This window comes from Phytophthora ramorum (genome assembly GCF_020800215.1).
Source record: "Phytophthora ramorum isolate Pr-102 chromosome Unknown Phyram_PR-102_s0002, whole genome shotgun sequence".
Taxonomy (NCBI): Eukaryota; Oomycota; class Peronosporomycetes; order Peronosporales; family Peronosporaceae; genus Phytophthora; species Phytophthora ramorum.
The window spans coordinates 1837093-1855691 of record NW_027150648.1 but is presented as its reverse complement, the minus strand read 5'-3'; the positions used below and the strand labels follow the sequence as shown (position 1 = coordinate 1855691).

The window sequence follows — 18599 nt, the reverse complement described above, 5'->3', positions numbered from 1 at the left end:
AGAACGGTCGAAAGTGCCAATCGCTAGACCGGTGCCATGCCGTCGCTCCGGACGATCAAGCCCATGGACGCGCTGAGCGCGTCCTTGGGCGCGGTGCCGCAGGTTCCCAGGCAGAAAACCGCGATCGAGCCGATCACGTCTCGCACCATTTCCAACAAGATCATGCAGGGCCTGGACAAGTTTGAGTCGGTTCGTGGCACTTTCATGACCTCGGCGGGCTTGACGTCTCGCCGATTGCAGTCGCAGGTTGTGCCCGAGAGCCCGGTCGACAAGCGAGCGCGAGAGAGCTCCGTGTCTCGCGCGACCGCCGTGAGCGAGTTCATCCTGTTCCTGAAAATCATGGACGAGGTGGCCATTCACCATATCACGCTCTACTTCATCAACATCAACACGCTCGCAGTGATCCTCAAGATGGAGAAGTCGTTCGCCAAGTACTACGCCAGCTCGCAGCGCAAGTTGTATTTGCGAGGACTGCTCACGCTCATCGGCTTCATGATATCTACGTTCGTGTACGACTACATCGTGCTCTGGGAAGACTACAGTGTGGGCACGAACGCCACCGCGGACGGCGTCGTCAACACCAAACTACCAAAGTTCACGATTGTGGTGGTGCTCAAGCTTGCGGTGGTGCTGCCCCTGCTGCTTCTCACCTTCTTCCGAGCGAGGAAACACCCGTACCACGAAGACTTCAAGCTCACGTGGCTCTGTATCTGCGTCGTCGCGAGCTACCCGGTCGTGTACAACAAGATCACCAACGACTACGGCGTCTCGTGGGTCTGCCTCGTCATCATGTACGTCTACAGCTGCACGCCCATCCGGTTCTTCCCCGTGTCGATTTTCTGCCTCGCCTACTTGGCCACGTACGTTGTGGTCATGCTCGCCTACGTCCCAGGCGGCTTGACGTCCTCTGCGTCCTCCAGCCGACAAGAAATTGCCAACGAGACGTTGTACGCATGTCTGTTCTTCTTCCTGATCCTACTGCCGAGCCAGTCGCGCGAGTTCGCCATCCGCGTGAGCTACATGAGCGAACTCATGGTGCTCTTGCAGCAGGAGCAGCTGAAGATGGAGGAGACCCGGTCCAAGGCGCTGCTCAACAGTATGCTTCCCGAGTCCATCGTCGTTCAGCTTCAGTGTGGGCGTGAGCTGATCGCCGATGAATACGCAGCGGCGACGGTGCTCTTCGCTGAGGTGTGCGACTTCGACCTCTTCTCGTCCAAGCTGCAGCCTCAGCAAGTCGTCGAGCTGCTCAACATTCTCTTCTACAAGTTTGACAAGCTTGTGGACGTACATCACGTGCACAAGGTGGAGACTATCGGAGCCGTCTACATGGTGGTGGGCGGGTGCCCTGACGTGATCAACAACCACGCAGAGCTGGTCGCGAACCTCGCGCTCGACATGATCCGCTGCATTCCAGAGGTCAGCGCCAAAATCGCTCGCAAGAACTGGGGGCACATGGTCACGAACCTCAACATCCGCGTCGGGATCAACAGCGGCGGCTTGATGGCAGGCGTGGTCGGCATCCGAAACCCGCGCTTCAAGCTGTTCGGAGACACTGTCAACGTAGCCTCGCGCATGGAGACGACCAATCTGCCAGGCCAGATTCAGATCACGGAGGCGACGCACAACGCCATCTACCACAAGTTCCACACCGCCTTGCGCGGCAAAGTGTTCGTGAAAGGCCGAGGCGACATGAACACGTACTTCTTGCGCGGCAAGGACGGATACATTGTGCCGCCAGCCTCGGTAGTCGCGAAGGAGCACGGTGGGTCTAGTGATGTGGTCGAGCCTGGAACTTCCAGCAGTCCGACGTCAGGTCGCGCTCGACGAACCAGTCGCATGCCCGGAGCAGCTATCAACGCCATTCCTGAACACCACAAGACGGAAGCTCCTGCTCCGCTCCTGGCTCCGCTCCTTTCTGCGCCTCCGAAGTCAAACCCGATGGAGGAAAACCTGCCGACACTCCCAAAGGCGGCAAACGCTCGACAACCGCGCAGAAGCAGCCGCATGGGAGCGTTAGACTCGTCCAACAAGCAAGCTTCGATCGCGAACTTCCTAGCGCTTGCGCCACTTCCAGGAAGAAGTCCGTCCATCATTATGCAGCTCCCAGAAGGCACCAAACTGCCGACCATTCCCCAGTCTAGCCTAGAGGACGCCTCGAGTGCATCATCACCGTCGCAATCGCTGCTTGCATTGGCTGACCAACCTCCCTCCCCGAACGCCCCAACGCGTCTAGCTCAACGACGAGGCACCGTGAGCGCGCTCAGAGGCCACAGCCTAAGCCAGATCGCTACGGTCCGGAGGTCAATGTTCAGGGAAAACATTTTTGATATCGTGGAGGACATCGACGCGAACGGAGACCCTGAGAACGACGACGCCTCTCTGTTCAACGCCACCATCATGACGCTTCCTAAAGGCTTGACTCGCACAGAGGTGTTGTTCCGCGTGCACGGCAATCGAATGGGTCTCCGCGGCCTAACCAAAGAGGCCTATGAGTTCGAAGAGAGCTACCGGGTTGAGAACCGAGCTCGATGGCTGCACTTCCTTCGCTTGTCGGTCACAGTGTTCCTGGTGCTCAAGCCGTTCCTCACGCTGTACCAGACCATAAGGCTGTCTACCATCCGCTCCTTTGACGAAAGCCAGCTCATTTTCCTGCTCAACTTCTGCATCATGTACCCGGTCATGCTGGCCTTCCTGCTGCACACGTTCTCGCCAACGTTCAGCAACTGGGAGCAGCATGCGTCCGTGATAGTTATCTCGGTCATTGCCGTCATTTTGTGTGCGGAAAGCCTCGCGACCAACTCGCTCGGCCACGCGTACATGAGTGCGCTGGCACTGTACCAGTGCTACTTCGCCAACGTGTCGTTCCTGATCCGCGTGATTAACGGCTTTGAAATCTTGGCGCTGTACCTGCTGGCAAACCTCCTGGTGGCCCCGTATTTCGGCTGGGAAGTGAACGCGACACAGCTTCGTGTGCTGCGCAACGCGCTGTACATCTTTATGTTCTTCGCGGGCCAAGCGTGGGTCGTGTTCAACTCGGAGTTCAAGCAGCGGATCAACCACTACCGGGACATCACGCTCAACTCGCAGAAGCAGAAACTCGTCGAGGAAGAGGCCCGCATCACGAAGCTGCTGCTGAATCTGCTGCCCGAGACCATCGTGCATAAGCTCAAGGAGGACCCGCAGACCACGGTGGCCGACTTCTTCGACAACGTGACGGTGCTGTTCACCGACATGGTCAACTTCACGGCCTACTCGTCCAAAGTCTCAGCCATGGAGCTCGTGCAGTTTCTGAACGACATGTACACGCGCTTCGACACGATCGCCGAGCGCGAGGTGCTGTACAAGGTGGAAATCATCGGAGACGCCTACTTCGTGGTCGGAGGATGCCCTATCGTCAACACCAACAACGCGCTGGCGGTGGTGACTGCCGCCACCGACATGTTCGCGGCGCTGCCGCTGCTGCGACGCAACTGCGGCGTCCCTGACCTCAACATCCGCATCGGCGTGCACTCGGGTCCTGTACTTGCTGGTGTCGTCGGCAGCAAAGACCCTCGCTACCACCTCTTCGGGGACACGGTGAGCATCGCGCACTTCCTCGAAAGCAGCGGCGTCCCCGGTCGGATCCACATCAGCGAAAGCACGTGGGCCAGCATGAACAAGGAGACGCCCGGCCACGGCTTCAAGGTCGAATATCACACGCTGCTCTCCATCAACGCCAGCTCCAAGAAGCTCCGCACGTACTTCGTGCTGTGAGGTTTGGCGACACGCTATTTAACTGCATCTTGTACCAGTAGAAAGAGGAATATAGACCTGGTTGAGTAGTTTTCATGGCACTCGAAGTGTGAAGCATATCGAGCAAGTAGATCTCGAAGCAGTAGCGGGATACCAATTTTTCGTGGGTCGACTGCGCCTGGGACAGTCTGTGAGACCGGCACCTCCGTCGGATGAAATGCATTGTGTGACGCTGGTGCTGCTCGATGCACCCGACAAGTCCAGCGTTATCAGGTCGCGTGGGTATCACCGAAACATTTAGACATGAACAGGTTTCGCTTCTGCACCGACGAGCAATCAACCTACCATTCCGCCGCACGGACAAGAAAATCCTGAGCTGTTCGGCTCGTAGACGACGACGAGCGGCGTTCATTGCAGCGAGATGGAAAATGCTCCGCAAAAACTGCAACATGCCTGCAAGCAAGCAAAGGTGAGCGTGGCAATAGCGAAAAGATACTGCGAATGCAAAATTAATCACCCTCTATATAACATGAATATCAATTATCCGAATTTACTAAAGTGTATTGTACATGCGCCCTGACATCGCATACCCTTTGTAAAACGATAATTTGAGGTGATGACATCGGCTGGTCACCTCTCGAAAACCTAGCCCTAGTTGGAAGTATACGTCAAGTATACGTCCCTGTCTTTAAAGGCAGAAACTCGATCAACGACGCTGTCGTCGGCTCGATAACGCCAAAAGCAGGCCAAATGGCAATCGTCCACCCTCACCAACGTTGCGTCGCCAGCGGCAGCACCTCTGAGGCAGGTGTTATAATATCATACATGCATTATACCAGTAGTGGGGAGCGGAGTGTTGAAGTGCCAAATGCGTTTGACGTTCCCAAACCAAAACGAGTTGTTTTGCGCTTCGATAGCCCCTGCAAGAAACATTTCTGTGGCCAGGCAACTGCACGATATCTCCATGATGCAAAACACTCCAATCCATTGCACCGCTTTCTCCAAAAAAGTCGCTTGTGCTGCCTGCGACATCGCCGGTGCATCGTCCACCCTCGGTGTATACCGTGTATACATCACTATACACCCAACGCTTCAACCGCTCCGATACTGGCGCACAATCGAAACGGCAGCCACGTACGCAAGTCTCCATGAGCTCCGACGCGACGCTCCCAGATGCCAGCCCCGTGGACGGCAGCACGAGCCCCTTGTCTCTCAACTCGCCCACCTCCGCGCCCCTCAAGGTGCACGTGGAGCCCGCGCGCGACGTCAAGCCGCCGCTACTGAGCGAGGAGGCGGAGCACCTGTATCCGGCCGTACTCGAGTGGCCCCGCCCCTGCGCGTCCGTGGGCGTCACGGGCTCGTTCAACAAGTGCGTACCCCTCCTACAATTGCTACCGTGTCATTCCAGCTTCTAACCGTGAAAAACCTGCTCTGCTAACGTGCTTTTTGCTGCAGTTGGGGCTCGCAGATCCTGCTCAAGAAGCAGGACGGCGCGCCGCTCTTCCGCGCCAAACTGTGGCTGCCTGTGGGCACGCACCTGTTCAAGTTCTGCGTGGATGGGGCGTGGCAGTACGACCCGGAGGTGGCGTTCGCGCCCGACGAGTACGGGAACCTCAACAACTTTATCAAGATCGCGCCACTTGTGGACGCGCAGACCAAGGAGAAGCCGCTGCAGCGCGCCATCCGCACCATCATCCGTGACGCCAGCGAGGGGCTGCCCGTCATGAACCCCGTGGCCAGTGAGGAGCTCATGAAGCTGCGGCTGCAGACGTCCCCCGTGCTGCGTCCGCAGCGGTCGCCCACCAACAAGACGCATCATTCTAGTGACGACAGTCGGTCGGACCCGACGCCCAGGTCCACGCCCTTGACGGCTCCTCGCAAACCCCAGGAGATGGAGGACTCGGAGTACGGCATTGAGGTGAACGAGCGCCGCATGAGCAACCACAGTTTGCTGGCACACAGCGGCAGTATGGCCCGACCGCGGGCTGGGACGTTGACCAGGTCCAAGAGTGAAGAGTCCCTGAGCCACGCGGCGTCGGGCACGAACCTGGCGGCGACGGATGTGGTCGCCACGCCCAAGTACACCAACTACATGGACGACGCCATCTCCAACTCGGTGCTGCTGGCAGCGACCACGCAGCACTTTGGCGGCGACCTCGTCACGCACGAGCACAACACCCGCGCCCAACTGGGTGGACACCGGTCCGTGCTGGTGCGCGGCCCGCACACTGCGATGCAGACGACCCCGCAGCACCGCAGCGGAGGCAAGCTCATTATCTTCCTGGTTGGACTGCCTGGTCGTGGTAAGACGTACATTGGCCACATTCTGGCGCGCCACTTGACGTGGATGGGCCACCAGTCGCGCACGTTTAACACTGGAGAATACCGCCGAAAGCTGGTTGGCTCGAACGTGAACCACGCGTTCTGGGACCCGTTCAACGAGGAATCGTTCCAGATCCGCACCGAGCTGTCGAAGAAGTGTCTCGAGGACTCGATTGCCGCGTTGGAGAGCAACGACTGCGACTGTGTGATCTTTGATGCCACGAACGTGACGCGCAAGCGCCGACAGATGCTAGTGAACGAGGTGCACCAGCGATACAAGTGCGAGATGATGTTCATCGAGTCCGTGTGTGATGACCCGAACCTCATCGCATCGTCGATCAACGAGATGAAGTTGAACTCTGCAGATTACGCTGGCCAGACGATGGAGGAGGCAGCAGAAGACTACAACAGCCGCATCAACCACTACCAATCGCTCTACGAACCCCTTGCGGCGGACCTCGAGGGCGCGCCGTTTATTAAGATCATCGATGTTGGCCGCCAGATCTTCTGCAACCAGGTGTACGGCTACTTGCAGTCGCGGATCATGTTCCTGATGGCGAACCTGAACCTGAAGCCGCGACCGATCTGGCTGAGCCGCCACGGTGAGAGTATGTACAACACACAGAAGCGCATTGGTGGCGATGCGCCTCTTAGTCCACTAGGAGTGCAGTACGCCGAGCAGCTAGACCGGTTTACTGACGCGTACTACCCGACACCCGACACAGAGCTCGCGGTTTGGACCTCGACGATGCTGCGTACGGGGATGACCGTAGAACGCATTGCGGCCCGTGGTCGGTCGATTGTGAAGTGGAAACAGCTAGATGAGATCGACGCCGGTATTTGCGACGGCATGACGTACGAGCAGGTGGCCGAGGAGATGCCCGAGGAGTATCTGGCGCGCAAGAACAACAAGCTGCACTACCGCTATCCGCGTGGCGAGTCGTACCAGGATGTGATCCACCGCCTCGAGCCGGTCATCACGGAGCTCATGCGCATGGACCAGCCCGTGCTCATCGTGGCGCACCAGGCCATTCTGCGCGTGCTGTACGCTTACCTCACGAACAAGTCCCCGTACGAGTGCCCCACGCTCAACATCCCGCTGCACGTGGTCATCCAGGTCACGCCCAGAGCCTACAAGTGCGAGGAAGTGTGGCACCGCCCCATGTAGATGAAGCCAGCCAGATCAGTCCAGTCCAAAACATCCTACCAGCTGAAGGTGTGTCGTGCCGTGTCAAATCTCTTGTCTGTCTTGACTGACCTGGACGACCTGCCTAGCTACGCCTGGTAGTCCTGTCCTGGCACGGTGTGCTTTGCCTGTTGCATACTCTTCATTCCGGATCGCCTGCGGGCAGACCTAGATAATACACCTCTAACCGGTTCTTGTTGGTGCCCACCGTTTGCTCGTCCAGTCTGCAGACGAGCTTGGTCTCCTTGTCCACAAACGCCAGGAACTTGTCGATGCCGTCCTGGTTGCGCCGCTCCACGCCCATGAGCACGACGCACTTCGGGTTCGCCAAACACAATAGCTCCATCGTCTGCGCCAATTCGCGCCAGGACGTACCATACAGCGGCTCGTAGATGCAGTCGCACGAAAGCACCACGTCCACCTTGTCGGGGAACTCGGCCAAGTACTTTCGGGTCTCCTGCACGCCCCAGCTCAGCGACCTGGCCACAATCTCTCCTTTGTCGTCCACATCCTCACCCACTTCTTCACCTCCTGGAAGCCGCAGCACGTCCGCGTTGGCCGCCAAGTTGACGTGCATCAAGCGCAGCAGCTCGTCCTGCTCCGTGACCACCACGTGCTTGGCCCCTGCAACACGCGCCGCCATACCGGGCACGCCACTGTGTCAAAATGTCACCAACTCACCATTGTCAGCACCGCTTTCTCAACAAGTGACAAGCATCTACGCACATGCCGGCACCGAGTTCCAAAACACGCAGCGAATTGGTCGAAGACGCCAATTCCTGGCGATATTCGACCAGAAACCGCCTCGTCAAGTGCACAGCGGCGTCCCACAGCAACGTGCCGGCCCACGCGGCGCCGGAAAATAACGGAGCGAGCTCATCCGCTTGCTGTAGCAATGAACATTGAAGTGGTCGTACAAGTCAGACATGGCGACGGGCATTTTTGACGAAGTTTGTACCATGAGCAGGGTCAAGTTCAGGTCCTGGTCGTACACGCGCACGCGGATGGACTCCTCCACTCTGTCCACTTCGCCCTCGTCGAACACCTGCACGATACTCGCAGTATCTCCCATCGCCAGTCAAAAAGTCACAGCAAGCTCTTAAAAACTGCCAGTACCTTCGAAAGTCAATTAAAGTCTCATACAACTCGCCATATAAATAAATAAACCATCGAGAGCTTAGGATTCAGGCGAGAGAAACCAAAGTCGAACGAACATGGTCCAGTGGCGACGAGACGAGTTGCTCGCGCTGCTGCAGGCGTGGGAGCAGGCGATAGCGGCTCCTCGCGACCGCGACGAACTCACGGACGACGAGTTGCAGCAGGTGCTCGCGCGGTTCGACGCGTTGCGTCCGCGGGACGGCGCACCCATCGCCATCCAGGAAGTGGAAGCACAGCGCCAGCGACTCGTGCGCACCTTCCTGTTCCTGCGCGCATTCAACGCCGAGAGCGCGCGCGCCGGCCGTCCCACGTGGTTCCAGCTGCCGCCGCAGCAACAGGACGACCTGCGCCGCATGAACGGGCGCCTCGGGGACCTCGCGGAAGTGACGCAGGACGAGTTCCAGTACCTTGCGCGGATCTGCGAACCCCCGGAGCAGTTGCAGTCGCCCCCAATGGCCGACGAGATGAAGGCGGCGGCCGAGGCATTGGCGGGGCTGCCCATGTTCCGGGCCAACAACGAGGCGCCACCGACGTTGTCACCGTCGCTGTCACCTCCGTCGTCCCCCGTTCGGACGACAAACACTAAGCAGATTGAGGTGGAGACAAAGAGGGAAGCGACGTCCGAATCGGACGAAGAGTCGGTGGAGGAGGAGTACGCACCGACCAAGAGAAGCCGCAAGGACAGTGACCTGGACTACACCCCGCCCAAAGCAAAGGGGAAAGCCAAGGGGAAGGCGACGTCCAAGTGGTCGAAACGAGACGAACAACTCCTCATGTCGGCCTGGCATGGGGTCGTGACGACGTTGATTGATAACGGGTATGAAGGTTCTTTCGCGTCGCGGAACGAGGGCCTGCGGTTGAACTCGCTGATTCACCAGCGGTATGTGGAGTTGTGCGGAGACAAAACGCCACGCACCAACCAGTCAACCGGCGCCAAGAAACACGCCATCATGATGGCGTTCCGGTCGCTGCGTGGAGTGCTCCGCACGCTGGCGTCGCTGAGTGAGCGCCCCAACTGGTTTGGCATGACACCCGACGAGAGGATGGAACTGCAGAAGATGCACGGACACCACCACGAGCACGCGTGTTATATTGAGAAAGAGGTGTATCAGCGACTTGGCGAGATTGACCGGGCGCAGCGAGCGATTTCAACGCCGGTGGCCAGTGCACTGCGCGCCCCGGTGACTCTAGATGAGCTTCTTGGACGAACGGCAAAAGGTGCGAGGGATCCTCGGAAAAAGGTAGGCAAGAAGTTAGGCAAGGGAAAGTATGCCGGTGGCCCTCCTCGTGGCTTTGTGGTTGCAGAAAGAACGTCCGAGTCGGAAGATGAGACCTCCGACTGGGCTGCACCTGCTCGAAATGGCAGGGGTGAAAATTCAAGTCGAGGAGCAAATTCACAGGCCCTGGTGGTGTCTAGACGTCCTCATTCTGCAAAGAACGGAGCGCGGAGATCTAGTCGCGAGGTGAACCCTGCCGACGTTGCAAGTAGCGGTGGCTCGCCTCCTAAGCGCCGTCGTACGGGGGTGAGTGACGCCAAGTGGGTGTCGCGGTTGCTGGACGGTCAGACCCAGCGGTTCGAGGCACTTCTCGCGGAATTCCAGGAGGAGCGGCGACAAGAGCGCCAGCACAACATGGAGATCATCCTCGAGGCGCTCAAGCTGCGCAGTGCGTCGGCCCAGAAATCCGATCAACCGGCTCCGTTCGTGGAAGCGCTGGTGGAGAAGCAGCGCCAGCACATGCTGGGGCTGTTCAACCAGCTGCAGGACGAGCGGTCGCAGGAGCGCGAGCAAGCTCGGATGCTGCTGCGAGAATTGGGTGGGCCTCGCCTCGTGGGCAGCCAGGACCAGGAGCACAAGGAGTGACCGAGCAAGTATAGTTGCAGTTTGCATGAATTGGGTAAACCAAAGTAGCGCTTGAATTTCGATGTTGCACCACCTTCTCCGGCAAATTTCGGGTATAAAGTTTGGAAGCCATACAAACACCAAGTGATTCCGTCCAGTTTTCGACAAATCCCCAGCCAGTGAGCGCGACAGTCCTCGAAATCTCAATTCGACGGCTGGAAACCGACCTCTGCACGCCCCTGAGCGCTACAGAGCGTCCCCGAGCGCCCCCAGCACCTCGTCAAGGGCCCAATTGAGTGGGCAACATGTCGACACTAAGCTCGACCGCCAGAGTCAATGCGGCGTGGAGCAAAGACGAGTTGTCGCAACTGGTTCAAGCCTGGGAAGAAGTCGTGGACGACCCCAAGGACCGACTCATTCTGTCCACGGGGGAGCGCTCCACGCTGCACGCGCGGTTCTGCGCTCTCTCGGGCGGCAGTAAACGGAGCTTGTCGTCGGTCACCCGACAGCACCACCGCCTGTGCATGTCGTACCGCCTCATCGTGGACACGAACCAGAAAAGTCGGCGGACGGGGTCCCCCTCGTGGTTTGAACTCCCGGCGGCCGAGCAGCACGAGCTGCGTCGGGCGACCAACAAGAAGGAGAAGGGCATGACGGTCGTGAGTCCCGAGCTCTTCCGCCAACTCGACCACGTCTGTGGGGGGAAAGGGGGTGGGTCCTTGAAGCAAAAGGTGGTGAAACCCAAGCGCAAGAAGAACGACACGGAACCAGAGATGGAGGAGGCGGTGGAGGACGCCCCCAAGCCGTGGACCACCCAAGACTGGGCGCTGTTCGTGGACGCGTGGCAAGACGCAGTGGACGAGTTCCTCGACCTCGGAAACGAACCGAGTGAGACGGTCAAGCTGCCCAACTGGTTGATTCGACAGAAGTTCGTTGCGATGGGGGGATCGAGCGAGACGACGGTCGGGTCCATCACAGCCAAGAGACGGTGTATCATCCAGTCCTACCATTTCATCACGCGCTGCGTGGTCGGACTGGAGGCTCTTGACGGATCAGACTGGTTCGAGCTCACTTTCGACGAGCGGTTCCGTCTCCAGCGGAAACTGGTGAGCCCCAAGTCGAGCCAACGCGTGGGCTGCGAGATCGACCGACAGACGTACCACAAAATCGGCGTCATCATCGAGAAGGAGGAGGTGCTAGCGGCGATCACAGGCCGGAAGCGGAAGCGGACCCCGAAGAAGGCGCGGAAACCGTCGGTGTCGTCCGAGGCATTGTCGGAGGACTCGCCGGCCATTTCCCCCAGCCTCTCTCCGTCCCATGACGACGATGAAGTGTCCGACCCGGAGGACGTTCTTCTCCCCGCCACACTGCCACCTCCTTCTGTCTATGAAGACGAGGAGCCTCAAGTAGACGAGAAGGTGGTCGAGTCGCTTCTCGAGGCACAAAACGCACGCTTCGAGCAGCTCATGCACGATCTCAGAGAGGAGCGAATGGAGGAACGCAAGCAGAACCAAGCGATGCTACTGGACATCTTGCACCAGCGCACGCCACCTGAAGACCCTCAGCAGAACGTGCCCTTCATGGAGTCACTGGTAGGCAAGCAGCAGGAGCAATTCATGGATTTATTCGCGCAGATGCACACGGAGCGACAGCAGGAGAGAGAGGACTTCCATGCGCTGCTACGGCAACTCTGCTCCCGGTCGAGATCGTAACGATCAGTAACCATTGGGAAGGACTGGTGCGTTCATAAGGGTATCAAGCGCACGAGGCGCTGCTTGCTGCCATCCTCTAATATGACCTTTATTCCGACTTGACTTCCTACGCTTGGGACGGTGCAGCACGCCGTCAATTTCCGTGTCGAGGCACCCGCCAGTTAGGAATTCGCAGATCGAGCTCCGATGTCGAACGTAACCTCGTGGACTAGGAGCGAAGTCGACGTCCTCGTTCAGGCGTGGAGCGACGTGGAGGCGAAGTACCCTACGCTGCGCTGCCAGCGAGGTACGGGGACGCTTCACGCCAAGGTATACGCTCTGTTTTCACGGCGGAGCTCATTCGTTCGCTCCTCCACGGCGGTCAATCGCATGAAGAACCAGATCCGCAACTTTGTGCTGTTTGTGCAGAAGTTTGATGAGGATCGTCGACGGGAGGGAGGGCGTTTATGGTTTGAGCTCAGTGCCGAAGAACGAGAGCAACACCGCCGAGTGATATCGGGTAGGGTGCGATGCCTAACGGCCAGCCTCAGTGAGGAATCCTTCGTCAAGCTGCTCACGATGGATCGAGTTCAGCGCTGGCTGGGTGGGGATGCACGAAACAAAGGAGAAGGAGGTCAAGAGCGTCGGGTGGATTCGAGTTTCATCTCTCCAGCAAGCACGGAATCAGCTGCAACAATGCCGGAGCGTCAAGGGTATGACTTCTTCTCACCGTCCGAGTCAAACGCCCCGACAGCGGAGCGCGAGGAAGAAAAGATGGAGCCCACGCCGGTGGAACAGCGCTCTGACAGCTCTACGTGCAGCCTGGTGTCGAGTCCTGGCGATGAATCCTCATTGACTGCTGCGTGCTCTCCTCCAGCACGTCCCACCTTGGAGGAAACCGAGCAGCCCAAGCCAGAGCTGGACTTTCCGCCCAAACGCAAGCACCGCGACTGCAATATTCTTCTCGACAACATGATGGAGCTGCAGAACAAGAAAATGCGTCGAGCCGCGAGCAAGTTGCGTGCTGACGTTGAAAGCGAAATCCAACGCAGCGCGGAGATGCTGCGCTCCATCATCAGCCACCAGTTTGAGGACCCGGAGAGCAGCGGCGACGTCGCTTTCGTGACCAAGGTGCTGAACATGCAGCAGCAGCAGATCCGCGATCGGTTTGATCAGTTTATGGAGAAACGGACCCGTGAAGAAGCTGAGAACCGCGCGCTTCTTGGACCGCGTTACCACGAGAAAAAATGATCCGATCGGAGGACCAGCAGAGGGGGGACCTGTGCTAGGTGTAGTCAATCTTCGTTCCATTAGGAATATACTTTTCGAATTGAACCTCGTACGTTGTTGTTCAACGCCGTTCCCTTTCTCGTTTTTATTTTTTCAAGCGGGGAGAACCACTTGCTCAAGTAGGATGAAGTCCGCGGGGGTCTTTGATCGAAGCGACCCGAGCTTCCTCCACCCGGAATGGACCGAGAAAGAGGTGTCACTAATGATTGAGCTGTGGAGAGAGCTGGAATCTAACCCTACAGCGTATATGCATTCGCGGACGAAGAGTGGAGGCGGCATTAACAGCCACATTGCCGAACAACTCTCGCAGCGGACCAACAAAAGTCGCACTTCTGACAGTATCGGATGCCAGCGCTGCAAGCTCTACAAGGTCGTACAAGTTGTAAACCGCTTCAACGAGATTCAGCAAGTGGCCGGTGGCCGCCTGTGGTTTGATCTGCCTAGAGAAGAACGGAACCGAGTGGAGATGCCTACGTCCGTCAGGAAAACCTGCTGGAACCTTACACGGGCGTCCTACAAGACGCTTCTCCAGCTGAAATCGGTGCGCAAGTGGGCAAAAGTGCGGAAAGCGATTGCATCCAAGCCCAAAACAGAAGCTCAGCACCCGTCAAAGTGCAGTTCGTGTTGGTCTCCGTGCGAAGTAAAATCTCTCGTACAGTCTTGGAGTCATGTGATGAAGAAGTCAAACACTTTGGTCAGCGCTTTCATGGCTCAGGGCTACGACGAGTCCGCGACGCTATACACTCCCTGGAGTCACTCGACCTTCAGCGCTTGGCGAAAAATGAAGCGCATTGCCGCCTCGTATCTCTTCATCCGAGCTTTCAACGAGCGCCACGCCCCCGTAACGTGGTTCCAGCTCTCAGACAGCGAGCAAAGCTTGCGTGTAGACTGGTACGCTCTCCCAGCAGAATTTGAAGACATCAGCCACGACATTTTCGACGAAATGCAGCGCGTAGATTCCTCTGGATGCACTTTGCCAGCCCCAGCTCCAGAAAATGGCAAAATCTACAGCGTTCCAGCCGACACGGAAGATGGAAAACCCAAGAAAAGGATTGACCAGACGTTGCTCGGTGATTGCTCTAGCTCCGATGAGAGTGAAGAGAGTACCGAAGAAGTCTCGACAGAGGTCACACCGAGGCCAAAACTGCGTACGGAGGCGCCTCATGGCCGCGTTTCAGGTCGAGTTCAGACTGGTACAAAGCGAAGTTACGAAGATCTTCAAGACTGCAGCACTTTGTCCGGACCCATGGAGCAACTTCAAAAGAAGCAATTCAAGAAAACGGTCAGTTGCCTGCGCGCTGACATCGAGCGCGATCTCCGTCTCAGTACCGACCTGGTGCGTGCAATCTTCTTCGAGCGGCTGGGTGAACCGGGGCAAAGTGGAGACGCCACATTCGTCGCCAACCTACTCGATCAGCAGCAAAGGCAAATTCGAGATCGATTTGCCCAGTTTCAAAGGGAACACTAAGGAGACAGTATGTTTCGACAGGTATCAAGCTTAGTTGGGCTTCGAAGAGAACTAAACTCTTCGACTTTGCAAAAGAACAGGCTAGACGCTATGGTCTCCGTCAACCGGTTGGTCAACTGAACATGTAGACAGACGAGAGCGCCGTCGCGTAGGTCACCGGCCAGTTATTCCAGTTGACGCTGAAGAGTAGAGCCGATTGGCAAGAGCTGCCTAGACCCGCCACCGTCAGGTACGCCGGCTCCCAGTAGAAAATACCGGCGCCCAAGCTGCTTGGCAAACCGTTCAGGACGTCGATGATAGCAGCTACCCACTGGCGTTGGCCCTTGGCGTTCACTGGGTAACTAGCGCTCAGCGTGACAGTGGAGCACTCCGTCGGCCAGTCCGTCTCGGCGACGTAGATCGGCTTTTGGTATTTGTTGGCGATTTGAGTCAGCGAAGACTTGAGTGAACTGATCGTAGCTTTCGAGTCGTAGAACGGGTAGAACGAGAAGCCGAACACGTCCACGTCGCTGGTAGTCACCGTACCAGTAGCGAAGAGCCCGGTGAAAAACGCGGACACGTAGGCGTAGTCCCATCCGTTGTCAATGTGGATCATGACCTTGGGTTTCTTGGTACCGGCCGCTACAGCATCCGTCACTCCTTGACGCGCAGCCTTCCACAACGTAGCAAAGTTACCGTAATTGCTGTTGGTGATCTTGCCCGTCGGCCAGAGGAATCCGACTGTGATCTCATTGCCCAGCGACAGGATGTCGATGGTGACACCGCCGTCCGTGAAGGACTTCAACGTCGACTTCACGTAGGATCGCAGAGCAGCAGCCAGCGTCGTGACCGACGTTTTGTCCCATGCTGCAGGGATGCCTTGCTTGTGCGGATCTGCCCACGTGTCGGAGAAGTGCATGTCCAGGTAGATCTTGTATCCTGCCTTGGAGAAGCGCTTGGCCAACGCCAGCGTGTAGTCCAGGTCATAGTCACCGTCCGTCCAAATGCTGCGTTATACCGTCAGAGAGGTGAGTGGTGTAGGTTAATGCTGACAAGTGGACGTACCGGAGTCGAACAGAGTCCATGCCTGCATCCCCGAGGATGGATTCGATCGTGGTTGTCTTGCCAGAGGTGGAGATCCACTGGGCACCTTGGGTTGTTTCCATCAAAGCAACGGAAGACAAGTCGTGGCCCTTGGTCAGCGCTGCAGCGGTGGTGAACACGCTCGCAACGCATGCACCGGCAACGAGAAGTGCCGACTTGAAAAACATTCGGCTCCTTGGTTGTTTTGCTGTTGGACTTGCGGAGCAGACTTGAAAATCGGGAATGAGCTTCTCGAAAAGCTCTTGGAATGGAGTGCACGACTAGTGCACTGGTGTTTGTGAGGAGGGAGGCAGCAGCAGGGATCCCTACATTCAGCTGCAAAAATACCACGTAAGCTCGTAGTGTAGTTGCTCAGTCTGATCCTTGAAGTATGACTGTAGTAGCTGACTCATTCGAACAGTGCATCAAGCCTGCAGGCAGTGTCGTCTTTAACCAGATTGCTGCTCCGTTGAAGTCTCGGCTGAGGTCTTCCGGTTGAAGTTCACTGGTGGAGTACATGTATCCCATCTCAAGGGTTCTTGCTGTAGTAGATCTAGTGCGGTGTTACGCGTCACTAACCTGACATATGCCCCCTTGGGTGTGTGCTTCCCAGGTAGCACCCCACGTTAACAGAAGTCTCGGATCGACCTCCTACGTGAATTCCTGAGCTCGGAAATATCGACAACATAGATCAAGCAGCTATGTGGTCCTTGCACTCGTCACTGCAAGTGTTCACGCATTGGTTTCGTCAGCGCTTTCAGTAGCACTCTTCCACGCTCTACGCCGTGCCAAAGCCGAACGCACTGCAGACGAGCCCCGGAGTGCCCGAAGGCTGTGGTTGCACGAGGATGAAAGCTGGGCGGCACCTCCATTGTTTACTACATGTATTTGAAAGCGGGCTTGCTTCACTGTATTTCGCTCTGTCTCGTGGTTCAAGTTTTCAATCAAAGCTTTGCTCGATGGGAGCTGTTGATATTTTCAGGATATTTTCTGATGGCTACTGTTGCTACGTGGTACTTTCCGAAGCTGCCGTTTGCTGCTCAGTATCTTCGTTTTCCTGTTCTGAAGAGCTGGATCGCATCTGCTGCGAGGAGCTGGATTGCATTTGCTGCGAAGGATCGGTCTGGGTTTCTTGAGTGGGGCTGGTCTGTTGAGCAGAGCTGTTTCCTTGGGAAGAGCCCTTGTCGCCAAACATGTAAACGGATGAAAGTGCATTCGCGTACGTCTCCGGCCAATTGTCCCAGTTCACGTGGAAAAGAAGGTTTGACTCGCACGAGCTGCCCAGACCCGGCACCTTGATGTAGCCCGGTTCCCAGTAGAAAATACCAGCACCAAGTGCGTTCGGCAAACCTTCCAACACATTCACAATAGCTGTCACCCACTCGCGCTGACCCCGTGCACTAACTGGGTACTTCTCACTCAGAGTCACCTTCGTGCAGTTCGTAGGCCAGTCCGTCTCCGCCACGTAAATCGGTTTCTTGTACGTGTTTGCCATTTGAGTAAGTGACGATGTGAGAGCGTCCAGCGTCGCCTCCGTGTTGTAGTACGGGTAGAACGAGAACCCAAATGCGTCCACGTCGTCGGTGGTCACCGTTCCTTCATCAAACAGACCTTTGAAGAACCACGACACTGTCTCGTACTTCCAGCCGTTGTCGATGTGAATCATCACTTTCGGCTGTGTACTTCCAGCCGTCACGGCATCCGCAACGCCTTCCCGTGCCGCCTTCCACAGCTTGGCAAAAGGTCCGAAATCGTCGTTGCTGATCTTACCAGTCGGGTAGAGAAATCCGTCGGTGATCTCGTTGCCGATAGACAAGAGGTCCAGCTCCACTCCGCCATCGGTGAACGCCTTCAGCGTGGAGCTGACGTGGTCGCGACATGCCGCCGCCAACGTCTCCACGGACGAAGCGTCCCAAGCCGACGGCGTCTGCTGGTCACTCGGCTGCGCCCAGGTGTCGGAGAAGTGCAAGTCTAGGAAAATCTTGAATCCCGCTTTGGAGAATCGCTGAGCTTGTGCTAGGGTGTAGTCCAAGCCGTATTCTTTTCCTGTCCAAAGTCTGTAAAGTATCAATTTGTTAGTTAGTACCAAGCTCCTTCAGTAAGGTGAATATATTGAGATAGTGTAGCTGGACTAGTACGCACCGAAGTCGCACGCTGTCCATGCCTCCAGCGCCAAGAATCTCTTCGATTGCCATCTCCTTGCCCTTTGTGGAGTACCAAACAGTGCCTTGCTCCTTCTCCATGACGGCAGCAGACGATAGATCATGGCCCTTGGTCAACGCTTGCACTCCATTGAGCAGAGGTGCCGCAAAAGCTCCCAACCACAGCAGCGTTCTCCGAGCGAGCATAATTCCCTCCTCCGTTCACTTGACAAATCGAAGTGGTTGTCAAGGATGGAGAAGCGTGACATAAGCGAGCAGATCCGGTGCACCAGAGGCGAATGTACGACCACTAGTCGTCGACCAGAGGGCGGAGATTAAGAAAACGAGCAGCGAAGTGCCAAATAAGCACGGCGAAAGTATTATATCACTCGCCACTAGGCTCCTGTTTCCCCTGCAGATGTGATCTAATTGATTGCACCCAACCTAAACTGGATAAGCTTACATGTAGCGTAGAACCATTTCACCTTCGGTGCGCGCACACATGTCCTCCAGGCTGCAGAGGAGACTTGACACTTTTCACCATCTCAAAATCTGGTGAACCGTACTCAGTGAATAGGGCAGACCATACTGAAATCAAGATTACGGGGTCTCTGAATTGCAAAAAAGCGGCCCTAAATCTGGGCGCCAAATACCATGGTCAAGCGCCAATGTCATTTGAAGGAAACATGAAGGCCTCACATTCGTCTA

At 56.9% G+C, this 18599-nt stretch overlaps 9 protein-coding genes across 9 annotated transcripts; 6 read left to right on the top strand and 3 right to left on the bottom strand.

Annotated features, from left to right (window-relative positions):
• Window positions 1–36: 36 nt before the first annotated feature.
• On the top strand, window positions 37–3753 carry KRP23_1993 (Guanylate cyclase soluble subunit beta-2; the record flags this gene model as incomplete). The annotated part of the gene is made up of 1 exon (XM_067886670.1): window positions 37–3753. The coding sequence occupies one exon, from the start codon at window positions 37–39 to the stop codon at window positions 3751–3753; it is 3717 nt and encodes a 1238-aa protein (XP_067749331.1).
• A 1127-nt stretch (window positions 3754–4880) lies between these two features.
• On the top strand, window positions 4881–7222 carry KRP23_1992 (6-phosphofructo-2-kinase/fructose-2,6-bisphosphatase; the record flags this gene model as incomplete). Its single annotated transcript, XM_067886669.1, has 2 exons — window positions 4881–5101; window positions 5188–7222. 2 exons carry the CDS (start codon window positions 4881–4883, stop codon window positions 7220–7222), a joined length of 2256 nt encoding a protein of 751 aa, XP_067749330.1.
• A 160-nt stretch (window positions 7223–7382) lies between these two features.
• Window positions 7383–8312, bottom strand: KRP23_1991 (Secreted RxLR effector protein 48; the record flags this gene model as incomplete). Its single annotated transcript, XM_067886668.1, has 3 exons — window positions 7383–7896; window positions 7967–8127; window positions 8199–8312. 3 exons carry the CDS (start codon window positions 8310–8312, stop codon window positions 7383–7385), a joined length of 789 nt encoding a protein of 262 aa, XP_067749329.1.
• A 142-nt stretch (window positions 8313–8454) lies between these two features.
• KRP23_1990 (uncharacterized protein) lies at window positions 8455–10260 on the top strand (the record flags this gene model as incomplete). The annotated part of the gene is made up of 1 exon (XM_067886667.1): window positions 8455–10260. The coding sequence occupies one exon, from the start codon at window positions 8455–8457 to the stop codon at window positions 10258–10260; it is 1806 nt and encodes a 601-aa protein (XP_067749328.1).
• A 284-nt stretch (window positions 10261–10544) lies between these two features.
• On the top strand, window positions 10545–11951 carry KRP23_1989 (uncharacterized protein; the record flags this gene model as incomplete). The annotated part of the gene is made up of 1 exon (XM_067886666.1): window positions 10545–11951. One exon carries the CDS (start codon window positions 10545–10547, stop codon window positions 11949–11951), a length of 1407 nt encoding a protein of 468 aa, XP_067749327.1.
• A 186-nt stretch (window positions 11952–12137) lies between these two features.
• On the top strand, window positions 12138–13181 carry KRP23_1988 (uncharacterized protein; the record flags this gene model as incomplete). The annotated part of the gene is made up of 1 exon (XM_067886664.1): window positions 12138–13181. The coding sequence occupies one exon, from the start codon at window positions 12138–12140 to the stop codon at window positions 13179–13181; it is 1044 nt and encodes a 347-aa protein (XP_067749326.1).
• Window positions 13182–13344: 163 nt separating this feature from the next.
• KRP23_1987 (uncharacterized protein) lies at window positions 13345–14688 on the top strand (the record flags this gene model as incomplete). Its single annotated transcript, XM_067886663.1, has 1 exon — window positions 13345–14688. One exon carries the CDS (start codon window positions 13345–13347, stop codon window positions 14686–14688), a length of 1344 nt encoding a protein of 447 aa, XP_067749325.1.
• A 112-nt stretch (window positions 14689–14800) lies between these two features.
• KRP23_1986 (putative arabinogalactan endo-beta-1,4-galactanase A) lies at window positions 14801–15938 on the bottom strand (the record flags this gene model as incomplete). Its single annotated transcript, XM_067886662.1, has 2 exons — window positions 14801–15674; window positions 15733–15938. 2 exons carry the CDS (start codon window positions 15936–15938, stop codon window positions 14801–14803), a joined length of 1080 nt encoding a protein of 359 aa, XP_067749324.1.
• Window positions 15939–16756: 818 nt separating this feature from the next.
• Window positions 16757–18098, bottom strand: KRP23_1985 (putative arabinogalactan endo-beta-1,4-galactanase A; the record flags this gene model as incomplete). The annotated part of the gene is made up of 2 exons (XM_067886661.1): window positions 16757–17807; window positions 17893–18098. 2 exons carry the CDS (start codon window positions 18096–18098, stop codon window positions 16757–16759), a joined length of 1257 nt encoding a protein of 418 aa, XP_067749323.1.
• Between the last annotated feature and the right edge of the window lie 501 nt (window positions 18099–18599).